Source organism: Castanea sativa, chromosome 8 (genome assembly GCF_040712315.1).
Source record: "Castanea sativa cultivar Marrone di Chiusa Pesio chromosome 8, ASM4071231v1".
NCBI classification, from domain to species: domain Eukaryota; kingdom Viridiplantae; phylum Streptophyta; class Magnoliopsida; order Fagales; family Fagaceae; genus Castanea; species Castanea sativa.
Genome location: NC_134020.1, coordinates 8,991,534 through 9,006,011, shown reverse-complemented (window position 1 = coordinate 9,006,011; position 14,478 = coordinate 8,991,534). Strand labels below are relative to the sequence as shown.

General features: G+C 40.8%; 1 protein-coding gene across 1 annotated transcript; it reads left to right on the top strand.

Moving 5' to 3' along the window:
• The first annotated feature begins 11,769 nt into the window (after window positions 1-11,769).
• Window positions 11,770-12,379, top strand: LOC142605832 (uncharacterized). The gene is made up of 2 exons (XM_075777263.1): window positions 11,770-12,196; window positions 12,240-12,379. Exons 1-2 carry the CDS (start codon window positions 11,770-11,772, stop codon window positions 12,377-12,379), a joined length of 567 nt encoding a protein of 188 aa, XP_075633378.1.
• The last annotated feature ends 2,099 nt before the right edge of the window (window positions 12,380-14,478 follow it).

The following is a 14,478-nucleotide window of genomic DNA, read 5'->3' as shown; positions in this document are numbered from 1 at the left end:
CAATGAATACAATAAAAGGTGTCATGGTAGAACAACTAATACAGTAAATATAACAAAAGGTGTCACTACAGAACAACTAATACAGCGAATACAATAAAATGTACCACAGCAGAACAACTAATACAACAAATACAACGAAAGGTGCCACGATAGAACAACTAATACAACATATATAACAAAAGTTTCCACGGCAAAACAACTAATATGGCAAATATAATAAATTCTAACGAGTAAGATTATCAACCTTGTCATTGGCTTCTGCCGTCAAAGTTGTGCATTTTTTAGGATGGGCCTAAATGACTACTTGTTACTACTTTTAGGATTCTAAAGAGTGGGTTTACTAAGAGGGAGGAAAAAAAAGGTCTATTGATGTAGGCCCTATTTTTGCCGTGTTTTCTCTCCTCTTTTTACTGCTTACGTTCTTTCTCCTTTTTCTCAGTTCTTTTTCTCTCAATCTTTTACAAGTTTCTTGCTGTGGGTCCTTCCCCCTTCCATCTATGGCTACTACCCCTTTTTATAGTGGGTTGATTCCATAGGATTTCTCTCTTTCACCCCTAGGGCTTCACCAACTGTTTTTGGTTTGTTGTGGACATCCCTTCAAGACTGCCCACCAATCCATTGGTTGCTCGGCCATTACTGGGTAAACCCAGTGCATTCTCTTTCTTCCACTACCCATTCCACGATAAGATCTCACATTGTTTGATCTTGCTATTAGCCTTTCCCTCCTTGCCTGAATGGAAAAGGACTTGGGTTTCCCACTACTTACCTCCATGACATGCATCAGGTGGTCTCAGCCATCTACTACCTCTTTTGGACAAAATGCCATCCCAACAAGGCATTTTCCTAAAAGAAGCTATAGCTGGAAACCCAAAATAGACTCTTCCCCCCCCCCCCCAACACCAAACCACACCCTCTGAATCCCTTGACCATGGGTCCACCACCCTTGTATTGGTTGGGTATAAGTTGGTGTTGCTCCAGCTCTTGCTGCGTGCTCTACCATCCTCTATTTTTATTTTCATCCATTCCCACACTGTTTCTACCGTAGCAAACTATCCTTGTTCCATTCTACTGCGTGTCTCTTTTGCTCAAGCTTATCCTCTATAGAAGAGGGCATGGGCATTTAGGTTTGTCTTATTTCTTTTCATCCCTTCATGGGCTTGCGTGTTGGCTTGGCATAAGTTCTTGCCAAACCAATTCGTTGGACTTTTGCTCTCTTTTCTTATTTCCTTGGGCCTTCACAACCCACTAGCTTGCACATCATACCTCCTTTTCACCTTTTGTTGTGGTCATAGACCTGCTGGCCCATTGGGCTTTACTTCTTCCTTTGGGATCTCATAACTCATTTACTTTACTTTTACCTCTTATATCTGTGGGCCTGCCAGCTATCATTTTTTAACCTTATTAACCCATTGGGCTTTTACTCTTTCCTTGAGGTCTCACAGCCTATTTGCTTTCCTTTTACCTCTTGTTGTGCCCATAGGCCTATTGGCTGTCACTTCTTGCCACATTGGCCAGTTGAGCTTTTACCTCTTTCATTGGGCTTTTATGGCCCATTTTTTTTACCTCTTCTTATGCCCATAGGGTTGCTAGCTATCACTTCTTCCCATATACCTCTTTTCTTGGGCTCCTGTGGCCTATTTGCTTCTATCGTGTTTCTTTCATCCTTTTCCTTTGTCATCTTGCTTCACCATTGGGCTTTTTTTGTTGTTTGGTCTTTTGCCAAAAATGGGTATCAACATTCTACCACTTAAGCATGTGAATTTTTTATGAAATTCATATACGAATACCTCTGCAATTTTCTTTCGCGTGCTTTTTAAACAACAGTCCCCACCTTGCTTACTTTCTATGATGAACAAACTTATCTTTTCAAATTTCTTTGTTTATCAATTATTCTGAAACAATGCCTCCTCCTCATTTAATGTGTTGCCTCTTTTGACGACTATTCTATTACTTCCCTTCCAAGTGTTTTTATCTTATCTCAATCCATTTACTCTCTCTTTCACAATACCTCTTTCCCTTTCCTTATTCGCCTCACCATTTCTTTACTCATTCTCCCACATTCATTAATCGTACACATCACTCAATCCCTTTTTAATGTCATTGGAGAAAAGCAAAGGCTCTTTTCATTGTAAGGGAAAGGAAGCCATTGTTGATGAGCCACTCGCAGATGGTGAGAGAGGATGAAGAAATGACTCGTGGCCCGATAGTGAGTGTCCTCCCCTCCATCCTTGATCTTGCCATTCGTCATGGGGAGATTTTACCTATCCCTATCCTCTTCAAATTTACGTCAATTACGTCATTGGGTTGTAAGGAGAGGGTTGACAAGGAGCTTTTTGACATGGGTTTCATGGAGGCACTCCAACGGGCTAGTGTCTTGAATGCTATTATCTCTTTGTGGTGTTTGTACAACTACCGCGACTCGTTCAACCTTCACCATTTGGTCCGCTGGTGGTGTTTTGCTACCCATACCTTCTTTCTTTCTTACGGTGAACTCATCATGACCTTAGAGGATGTGGCAAATTAGTTATTACTTCCCATTCTTGGTGACATGGACCCTTCGAACATCCAACTCTTTGCCAAAGAGAAAGCCGTAGAGGCGAAGTTGAGGAAGGGGCTTAGCGGTGGGAACATGAAGCTTTCCAATTGGATTGGGGCTTTCTCAGAGGCTTTTACTACAATTTGGCATGCCTTCTTCATTGTATTTTAGCTACGTAAGTTTTCTTTTGGTTCCCATCCCCATTATGCTATAAACCTTGTGTACTTCTAGTTGGCCATAAAGATTTCTATCAGAGTGAGTTTGCCGTTAGGCCCTTTGTTCATGGGCCATTTGTATGTTCAGTTTGATATCGTGCATAGTGATTAGAGACAAACAGGTTCATGCCATATAGTTACTTCTTCTATTCATATCACAAATCTACAGCACCTCATTTGGAAGTGTTGTGCTAGGCACTTGGCTAAGTGTAAGCTTATCCGCCATGCCAACGAAAAGTTCTAATCCTACCCCAAGGTCATCACCAATTTCTGCGGGAGCTTTGTTAATGAGTTCCCTTTGGCATACCATTGGGTCGAGTTTAAACCTTTTAGCCATCCTGTTGTGGAGTTTTTTTGATAAAGGAGTAGGCGTCTCATAAAGGGCTTGCAGAAGTTTTGATTCTAGCTTTACTTGTGCCTATTTGGTGATGGGGCCTTTCATGGGCACTGCTGGCACCACTACTCCCCCGGTTGCTTACAATGAGAGGAGGATCACTTATCTAGCTGCTACCAATGCTGAGTGGCTGCCTTACTTAGCTGAAGAGGGGCTAAGGTATATACATTACTCTGTCCATAGAGTGAGGAGATGGTTTGGACTCGACTAGGATGTGCTCGATGACTTTACCTTAGTTTTGGACTCCACTACTTTAGTTCACTCTTTTTTGCGTCCCTGTGCCTTTGTACTACTCATATGCACACTTACTAGTAGGCCGTTATGACTTCCTTTAGTGAATACCTCTTGGGTAGCTGCAAGTTCTCCCTTTTACCCCTCAAGGTTTGCATGCTATAATCTCTCCAAATCCTCAGTTGCTTCTTCCTACCAAGTTTGTGATCGCATATGCCAGGAAGCAAAACAGGGCTGCCATATTTGAGTTGCGGGAGGAGGAAAAGGGGTGGTTCTTGTATGCAGTGAGTTCCCCTCTGATTAGGAGAAAAAGGTGAAGGTGGTGAACCTACCTCTACTAGTGCAGAAGGGCTCAGCCTCCAAATCTACCAAGTCCAAGTCTACCAAGAAAGGTAAAGTTGCTACTACAAATGCTCCTGAGGCTTGTTTAAAGATAGTCCATTACAAGGAGGGCATTCATCTTATTGGTAGCATAATCATTGAAAGCACTCCCCCCTCTTCTGCCAGGACCCATTCTACCAGAAGGTCTACAGTGGCTAAATCTAGGCCTTCCCTGTCGAGGCAACCTTCAAATACCCTTCCTTCTAGTAGAACCTGTGGCAGTAAGATAAAGACATCTCCTCCAATTTCATCTACCGCTTCTAAGAGGAGAGTATGTTATCTCTAATTTCTCCCTTGTCTTTATTTAAGTTATTTGATGTCTATTTATGCGGCTAACTATACACATACATCCTTCCCTTCTTTGGCAATCTAAGTATAAAGAGGACACTTCGGTCACTCAGCTCATTATACTTGGCGAGGTTGAGGTGAGTTCTTTTTTTTTTTAATCTATTCTACTTTCTTCCTTCTTGCATCATTCCTCTTCCCTTTTTTATTATTGATTCTCTTTTCCATCTTGTTATCTTTAGATCAACGTTGAGCCCATATCTGTTTACTCTCCCATGAGCGAAGAGACTTCTATTAAGCCCACCGTTAACATGACTACAGTTTCTACTGAGGGCACTGTCCCTAAGAGAGAGGAGGTTCCTATGGCTATTGTGCTGTGAACCTCAATCGACACGCTTTGAGACCCAACAAAAATATTGGAATATTTAATACCAAATGATGCGAACCTCAATCGACACACTTTGAGACCCAACAAAAATATTGGAATACTTGCCCAAGAAAGCTAAAATTCAGATTTTTTATAGAAACCCTGACCCAACGTTTATAATCGAAACGCGAACCAAAGGTATAAGTTGACCTTGACCCAATGATTATAAAGAATCACAAACCAAAGGTATAAAGTTTGAATGCCACAAGGAAGAATCCCTGACAAGTTCACAGTTCTTGAAGAACCAAAAGAAGAGCAAAGCCTCACATTTTCTGATTTTTATTCAATAATATTATATGAAAAACGTTTACAGACTTAAGGACCTATTTAAGGGCTCCATAAAACTTGACAGACAAGAAAATATATTCTAAAATAACTCCTAATTGATACCTTACCATATCTAGAATCAAATTTGACCTAAAAAGCATTAAATGCACCTAAAAACAAGGAATTAAATCACCTAAACCTAAAATAACGTTTTTACATAAAAATACCAAAAATAATAAATTACAATAATTAAACAGTAAATTGTGTCCTACATCATATTGGCACTTCCATGGAGGGATTCTTTGATGGTGCTGATATTATTGCAGAGGCTATGGCTTCCGCCACAGTTACTGCTACCATGGAGGTTTCTACCAAGTCTTTAGTTCCTCCCTCAAAGCCTATTTCTGTCGAGGAGGACATCTCGATTGAGGAGAATGTCATTGGGGAGTCTGCCTTTAATTCTGCTGAGTTTTCCACTCCCTCAAAGGGAGGTGTTTCTCCCATGGCAACCTAGACCAAGGGAGTTCCTCTTGCTACCCCTCTGCTAGTCATTTCTGCCAGTCATTTCTTCTAGTAATCCTCTTGCTACTCTTTCTTGGGTGGTTGGAGGTGGATCCCTGTTGGTGGTCATTTCATCTTCCATCCTTACTTCTGCCACTTAGATGCTTGATGTGAAGTTATCCTCTGATAAGAGATCCGAGGAGATCCTTAAGGACTCTGATGACGAGCTAGCTGTGAAGACAAGGAAATCTGATTCTGAGGACACTTCTAATGAAGATCATAACACTGAGGCCATGGGTGTAAGCTCTTTTCTCTTACCTTTTATTCTTCTTCTTTTTTTTTCCTCTTCTTATTACTATACATACACTTTCTTTTTGGTGTATTCCCTTTCTTACCGTGTATGTCACCATATTATGCAGTCACCGAAGCCCTTAAGGACCCAAAGGCTACGACTGTTTTTGCAGAGCCCACGACCCCCACTCCTACTAGCCCTGGTAAATTTACCTTTTACTGTTCCTCTTCTTTTCTCCGTCTTCTTTCTTTTACTTGTACTCATTATTTTCATTCCTTTATTCTTCTTTGCTTAAGGCTCACGTGCTACTGGTCTCTAGGTTTGTTGCCCACTGAATGTATCCAGGGTGTTGTATTTGGGAGCAAGAGCTTTTTGCCACTACCACTGACCCCGTGAAGGAGGCCACTTCATTTTTTATTTTGCTTCGAGCAAGTGGAGAGAAATGATCTTGACCTGGTGGACTTTTAGGGCACTAGGCCTCCCTATGTGGACTTTCATGGATTCAGGGTACCTCAGGATTGCTTGGAGCATCTGCAAGCTGTTCATCATGACCATGGGGGTTTTATGCAGATATTTCCCCTTGGCCATTCTACTAAAGAGCATTTCCTCAGGTTTTTGAGATGTATTATGAATGATATTCAGCACAAAGTGGATACAATTTCTACCGAGAAGATTCTGCAATGGTGAGCAGCGGTTCAAGAGTAAATCCATGTTGATTTCAAAGTGGGATTTCTGCTAGAGCATTTGTGTGAGATTGCTTGAGTCTTCTTTAGGAGGAAGATTCAGCCCACAGTTGATGCCATTAATGCCCGTATTGAGAGCTTGAAGAAGGAGACAGCAGATTTGAAGGCGCATTGTGAGCACCTCCTTTCTAGTGTGACTGCTCTTGACCACTTCTAGAAAAAGCCCCTTATTACTAGCCTTTGATTATCTACCATGTATTTGGTTACCTCAGTTATTCTATAGTTTTTCTCTCTCTCTCTCTCTTCTTCTTCTTCTTCTTCTTCTTCTTCTTCTTCTTCTTTTTTATTTATTTTTTTTTTTACAATATGCTTATTTTGCTTGATACTTATGACTATTTCTACTAAGTCTAGTATAACTTATACTTTTGCTGTGTAACTTATTGCTATTTCGGCTACAACACTTATCATGTCTTATAATACCACATATTTCTGTTAATACCTCATGTATTACTTTCTGATCTTTTTCTTTCATCACGATTACAAAGACTAAATCACTTTCTTGTGACATAACATCCCTTGCAAAGGTAGTCACTTGGAGGAAATACAAAAAGGAAAAGAAAAGTAGGACATAAAAAATAAAAATAAAAACTACGTAAAACTTCTCAGGTGTAATGACACTTGAGCCATTTTCCATTGCTAGGGTCTGTGAGATCATTTCCATCCATTTTGGCCAAGCGATAATACCCACTTGCATTGGCTTCCCTTATCACAAATGGTCCTTCCCACTTTGGTGAGAATTTAGATGGACCCGCCAATCCTCTTCTGACATGGTCTGCCTTCCTCAATACCAGTTAACCTTTTGTAAACACCCTTTCTTCTATGGCCTTGCCATAGGCCTCCATCATCCTTTGCCTATATTTGCGGCTGTGCTCTAGGGCTTCCTCCCTCTCTTCAACTAACCCTTCCAAATCTTCACACCTTTCAACCACGAAGATGTTCTTCTCTTTTTCTTTCTTTTGTGCTTGTAGGACCCTTAAAGAGGGTATCTTCAATTCTTCTGGGCTAACAACCTCTACCCGGTATACCAACGAGAAAGGAGAAAATCCTGTCGCAGACTTGGGTGAACTATGGTAAGCCCATAACATGTCTGCTAGGTATGTGACCCATCCTCCACTTTATTCATGACTTAATTTGCTGATGAGTGTCTTATTTGTTGCTTCAGTTTGCCCATTCCCATATGGGTAGTATGGCAAGGATCAATGATGCTTTACCTGGTAATACTCTAACATTTTTTTAACTTTCTTATTTACAAAAGGTGTTTCGTTGTCACTTATAACCCTGTGGGGTACCCCAAACCTTGAAATTATGTTTTCTTTGATGAGATTTGCCACGGGCCCTCTAGTGGCTCTATGAAGTGGCACGTCCCCCATTCATTTAGTAAAATATTCTATGGACACAAGAATCCAAATTGAGCCCCCCGGTATGAAATGGTCATGGGGTGATCATGCTCCTGTAAGTTTTGAGGATGAGTGTGGATCAAATTTGCTTGCACTTCACATCCATGAAATTTATTCACAAATTTCACTGCATCTTTCTTCATGCTGGGCCAGTAATATCCCATCTACAGGATCCCTATATAGCTTTTTCCTTCTTTGATGTTCCCCACATTCACCTAAGTGTACCTTCTTTAATATCTCCTTGACTTCCTTTGGCCCTAGGCACCATAGTGGGTCCCCATCATATCCCTTCTTGAAAAGGATTTCTTCGTGCAAGAAGTAGCAGGTTACCAATCTTTTAAGCTTATACCTCTCTTTGTGTTTCTGCAGTAAGGTGTCATTGGCCAGGTTCTCAATGAATGCACTTCTCCAATCTTCCATAATAAACACCACGTAACTTTCTTCATTGTCCATAGTAAGCTAGCAGGCTTTACATTGACTCTGAATCTGATCTGCTTCTTTGTGCATATCTGGCCAGTAAAAGCCCGCCCTCTACAATTTGTAGTACAAACTGACCTCTCTACTGAACCTGCAAGTTCTGCTGTGCACTTTGTCTAATTTCCTCTAGGCCTCTCTGTGCCTTACGCACCTAAACAAGATTCCTCCTGGCATTTTGCGGTATAGCTCTCCTTTTATTAGGACGTGGTCCTTTTCACTTTTCAATCCTTCTATAGCTTCATCCCATAACAGGGCTTCCTTGATAGGAGTTCTCCAATCCCTCTCGCTTTCTTCTTCCTTTGAGAACCTCTCTTTGAGCGTTTCAGTGATGGGCTCTCTTTTTTTCTTGACTTCCACCGTGGTATTACTCCCTTAAAAATCAATTTAAATGGTGAATATAATTTTTATTGATGATTTGGAGCTAGTTAAAGATTCAAATTTTTTGTCTTGGAAGATATTATGATTTTTGGCATCCTGGGTCTCTTGTTGATGTGGTGTAAATCTTGCGGGAAGTACTTATAAGGTGTTGAAGTTTTGATGTTGGAGATAATATCTTGAATGACTTAAATTTAAAAATGAGAGTCTATGCCTTGTAAATTAAATTGTTGGGTAACTTTAGAAGTGGGATACATTACTTGTGAGATTAAGTACTTAGGCTTGCCTAATTAATTGCTTATTTAATGATCTCTAATTCATAGCTAGATGCAATATCAAGCTTGATACTTATCATGATAGGTTTGCTTGACATGGTTTAGATCCTAGCTAACCTCCTTTGGAGCTTTGGATATAGGCTTTTGCGAGTTGTAAGGTAAGTAGCTTTTCAATGGATTTTTTTTGGAAAATAATCATGTTGCATAAATGTTGTTTTTGGGTCAAACAGATTTTAAAAAATTATTTGTGGAACTATGTTTTCTTAAAAGTATTGATAGGCCAAAAATGTATTGACTCCTTGTGATAAATTAACCAATTAATTAGGTTCAATTACATGCAATGAGCGTGGTAGCACAAACAAATCACCAAATAACTAAATGCAGCAGAAATTAAATTGACACGGTGATTTGTTTACGAATAGGGAAAACCTCCAAGGCAAAAACCCCACCGGGTGATTTTAAGGTCACCATTCCCGAGAATCCACTATTATCAAAACAAGCAGTTACAAGTAAAGGAATCCCAGTACCTTATACCAACCTACAATTGAACCCTTACCCCAATACCCATTTGGACTTGTTCTGTAGTGACAATCTCTCCTTGTATTGCGCGGCTCCTAGTATGTGACTAACCAATTGCGCGGATCCCAGTACGTGACTTCAATCACCAACTTGAAAAGGATGTTGGCTGCAAAATTCTTCTACTCTTCTACAGATGAAGATCATGAAGTTGCTTGGTCACAAAACCCTATGGTGTACAAACACAGCAACTTCTTCAAGAACTAGGGCCAACTAGGTTTTCGGTCACACTTATGGAGTTATGCTCTTGTGCAATTGTGCTATCAGCTGTGTAACCTAAAACAGCCCTTAAAATAATCCTTATATATGTTTAGGATTGTGAGAAAAGAAAGCCCAAACACATAATCACGAATTGGATGAAAAACAGTCCAGAAAAACTGAATTTCATAAGCCTCGACAGTTACCCTAGCTGTCAAGCTACTATCGAGCCACGGGCTTGAACAGCTCTTTAAATCTCGATAGATGTTAGCTGTCAAGCTTTAATGATTAGCACTTTTCACACTTGAATCTTGGACAAACTTGCATGGCTTCAATACTTGGATTTGAACTCTTGTTTCTTGAAGTATTAGACACATCCTAAATCTACCCAATTACAAGTAAAGTGCGTTTTGTCAAAGGATTAGCTAATTACATAAAATGTTGACATATGCTCCTAACATCCAATCACATATGTCCTAACAAGTATTGTGATGTGACCCTATTATATATGACTATTTATGAACAGTGCATCATATTTGGTAATGCGAATGGGGAAATGCATGATTTGTTAGCTTGAAAATGATAAGCATCTTTTATGAAATTCTTGGGAATGGATTTATGGATTTATTGCATTATTTGCAAATTCTAAAGATGTTTTGTCTTAACTTGTGATATTTGGAAAATTGATAGAAAATCTTATTGACAAGAAATGATTTTGGAAAATTTGAGAAACTTGTGAATATATTGGGTACTTCAAAGGTTCCTGTGAAATTACTTGAAATGGAATAGTGTTTTGATTTTATGTAAACTGTGAGCTCTTTATGTTTTTATCCATGGGCTATGACATGTAATTATCCAATGATTATCCAGCCAAATGTTGTAGTCTTTGTGACATTGGTGTCTTGGCACCCTATCTTTGTGGCAGATTGATGTCTTTGTGGCATAACTGATGTCTTTGTGGCATAACCTGATGTCTTCGTGGCATAACTTGATGTCTTTGTGACATACTTAACGCCTTTATGAAGGCTTGTATTGTGGCCTTGGGCTAAACTTCTTAAATTTTGGAATGGTATTGTTACTGCTCATAGTATATATAGATATTACGTAGTTTCATGGTAAACATTTTAAAAAGCTTTGTGATAAACTATTTAAATCAATCTTGTCATGTTGATTTTTCAAAAATCAAATTGGAATTCCAAATTAGTGCATGTTTATAATATAATCATCATGAAACTTGCATTTCCTCCACCCTCATTAATTATGCTACTTATTGGGTTCTATCTCATCCCATTCTTTTACAACTTTTTCAGAGTAGGAAATGATCATTTTGAGAAAAGTTTTTGTGGCTAGCAGTAGTTAGACTAACAACTAATGGAGGCTAGACTTTTGTGATTGAAATATTTAGATGATGTATATCCTAGAGTAGGCTTGACTCATTCTTTTGTATCTAATAGTGGTTATCTCTTTATTTCCACTGATGAGACAAGTTAAACGATATGTAATTATATTTATTCAGACCTCTATTCTTTTGTGGCCAATGGTCCTTGTAATTATTTCATAGAGTTCTGACTTACTTTCAGAGTATCATTAATGAAGTTATTATGATAATTCTTGATGTCGGTGCTTTGATAATGAATTTTGGATTGAATTGTCAAAAAGGAAAACCCTATAGGTACCTTTGAGATGTTTTCCTCATGTTTGGACCCTTTTGGGTTTGGGGTGTGACAATATATTTCTATAAAAGGGTCCATTATCAAAAGGAAAACCCTCTTGGGTTCGGGGCGTGACAGTTATGGTATCAGAGCTCAGGATATGATTTTGTAGACTTTGAAATTGGAATTGATTTTAATATAAGTCAAATCATTAGGGGTTTAATGAATCATTTGTTTGATGCATTTGTTGAAGCTTCCATATGCAATTCCTTTATCCTTATCTGGCCTGCCTATGCTAACCTTCTATGTTGCCTTGTGATTTACTTACTTTGTTTCTTGGGTATAGGTATAAGTACCTTTATACACTATGCCTCCTAAAAAGAAAGCATGTAAAGTAAGGCATGTAGATGAGGTTACAACTCCAGAACATGGTTCGAGGCAACGCCAAGAGCATGAGAGATCTATCACTCCTAATGGTGGTGAGATTGATGAGGTGGCAAATAGGATCTATGCTATGATTGCTAGAGCAGTCTAAGGTGATGAGCGAATGAGGGAAGGTTGTTCCTTTGGGGAGTTCCATAAGCAAAACCCTCCAACTTTTAATGGTGAGTCTCACCCAATGGCAGTAGAGAATTGGTTACTTAAGATGGAAAAATTATTGAGAGCCCTCAAATGCACTAATATGCAGAAGGTGGTGTATGCCACTTTTGCTCTTCAGGGCTCTGCTAAGAGATGGTGGATGGGCACTGAGTGCTTGTTATGGATGGAGTTGGGAGAGAATACTTCTATTACTTGGGAGAAGTTTAAGGAAGTTTTTAATGAGACATATTTCCCCGCTATAGTGAGGGACCAAAAGGCAAGAGAATTTTTTGATTTGATTCAGGGGACTATGAATGTAGAAGAATATGCTACAACGTTTGTTGAGCTCTCTCACTTTACTCCTTACTTGATTCTGGATAAGACCAAGAAAGTAAGTAAGTTTCAGAAAAGTCTTAATGATTCACCCCCACATTATAGCCTCTAGAGTGGGCAATATTACTGAGACTGTGAAGCGGGCAATGAGTTTTAAAGAGGACTTTAAGTGCAATCCTAGTTCCAAGAAGGGTGAAAAGAAGCAAGAACCCTCTGGTTTTCTGCATGTAAAAGGTCGATGGTGAAATTCCAAGAAGGGTTTCTTTAAGAAGTCCAGTAATGGGGGTCATTATAATAGGCAAGGCAAGGGTGCCTCTCCTCAATTTGGTAAGAAGTGGCCTTGCACTCGTTGTGGTAAGAACCATGAGGGTCAACCTTGTACTTTGGGAGAAAAGTTGTGCTACACTTGTAAGCAACCCGGACACTTTGCTAGAGAATGCCCAACTACCAAGGGCTTGGGTTCCTCTTCCACACCCCAGTCTGTTAAGAATAATGATGATAGGAAAAGGGTGCAGGGTAGAGTGTACGCCTTGACTACTCAAGATACTTAGGTCATGGATATAGTAGGGATAGGTTTACTTCCTTTGTTCTCCACACATACTAGAGTTCTTTTGATCTTGGTTCCATGCATTGTTTTTGATGTGGGATGAAAACACTCAAACCACCCAACCCGTCCATGGATGGATATCACCTCGGCAGCCGTCCAGAAGTTATCCTCAGGACGAGGGTAACGAACAAGGACGTCCAGAGGGTGAGCGAAGTTACATCCCTCGTCCGTGGGGTGGGGTGCGCACAGCCTACCCTGAGAAGACTCGTCCACATGAAGATCCATGGACTAGGATTTTACATTTGGAATCAGCAGGTGCACACGACGAAGGAAATTCAGGACGAGGGTACCATACTTGGGAGAATCTCCGAATAAAATGTGACAATCCCTTATCCCACGCATAACGGTCATGTATCCGTTGTGAAATAGAAATGTAACTCTGGACGGTTATGGCGGTTACGTTTCGGCCTCGAATCCGGGAGAGGTTCCCATCTCAATAACCGTCTATAAGAGCACTATATAAGTACTTCAGACAAGGCCAAGGTATGTTCATTTTATTACTCCAAAAAAGTTGGAACTCAGATTACTTAGAGGAAAAACTAACTTTACCATCGGAGGATTTTTGGCCGGCAGCCCCGGTCGCCTTTGATACGCTTTTCTTTCTTTTTCAGGCCGTAGAAAGAACCAGTAGTCCCTTCAAGTCCGAAGCATCCAACCTACTGATTTTCTTGGCATCATCAGTTGGCGCCGTCTGTGGGAAAGAATAAACTTGTTGTTCTATCCCAGACAAAAGGTTGAATGGTTCGAACAAGATCAAGGGCTACCGGCCAGGGCCCACGGGGAGAGTAGATCGATACATGTAGTGCAACCGCCTTCTATGCAACACATACAATCCATGGCATTTGCTATGGCGAGCGCGCGTCGAGAACCGGGGAATTGAATAAGGAGATCAACTTCGGGGAGGCGGCGTCAAGTACACATGGAGGGAAGGGCCCCGAGTTAGGAAGGAGGAGGGGAGAATGTGGGAGTACGAAGATCAAACAAGGGGTACGCTTCAAGAAGGGTGCCGCACTTAGAAAAAGAAATGGACCGAGATGAGAAAAGCCATGGATGAAATGAGGGAAAACATGAGGCGAACAAACCCGGTAGATGATATGGTCCACGAACGAGACTCCACTTTCCACGGCCTCCGTCGGCGGTCACCTACCCCCGAAGTTCAAAATGCCTTCTCTAGACTCGTACGATGGAAATCGCGACCCCTGCGATCACATTGCAACTTTCAAGATGACCATGCATGCGGGGGTCCCCGAGACGAGATCATGTGCGAGCTTTTCCCACCACACTCGAGGGATCGGCGCGAGTGTGGTTGCAAGATTCCCCGAACTCGGTGGGATCATTTGAAGAAGCTGAGTAAATTTGTTTGTCAACAACTTCATTGGAGGACGGCGTCACAGCGTTCCTCCTCTAGCGACCATAGAGCAAGGGGACAATGAGAGTTTGCGATCTTTTATCACCCGTTTTAACGAGAGAAGCCTTAACGGTGGACGAGATGGATGACAAGCTATTGCTAGCCGCTTTCCACGATGGGGTCAATTCGACTTGTTTATCCATAAGCTCTACGAGGAACCACGAGACTATGGCCGAGCTTGTCCATTCGGCCCGAGAATTTTATGAATCTTTGAAGATGCCATCATAGCCAAGAAAAGAAAAGGGCGAGAGCGCTCGGAAGGGGGCCACCATCGCTACCGGGACCAAGGACCTCGTCGAAGAAAGTTCGGGTAGACGAGAGAAAAGATA

Bases quoted from the DNA above. Each gene is read 5' to 3' on its own strand.
- LOC142605832 (XM_075777263.1), top strand. From the start codon at position 11,770: ATGAGGGAAGGTTGTTCCTTTGGGGAGTTCCATAAGCAAAACCCTCCA. The intron at 12,197-12,239 runs GTAAGTTTCAGA...CCCACATTATAG, and splicing joins GGATAAGACCAAGAAAGTAA to CCTCTAGAGTGGGCAATATT.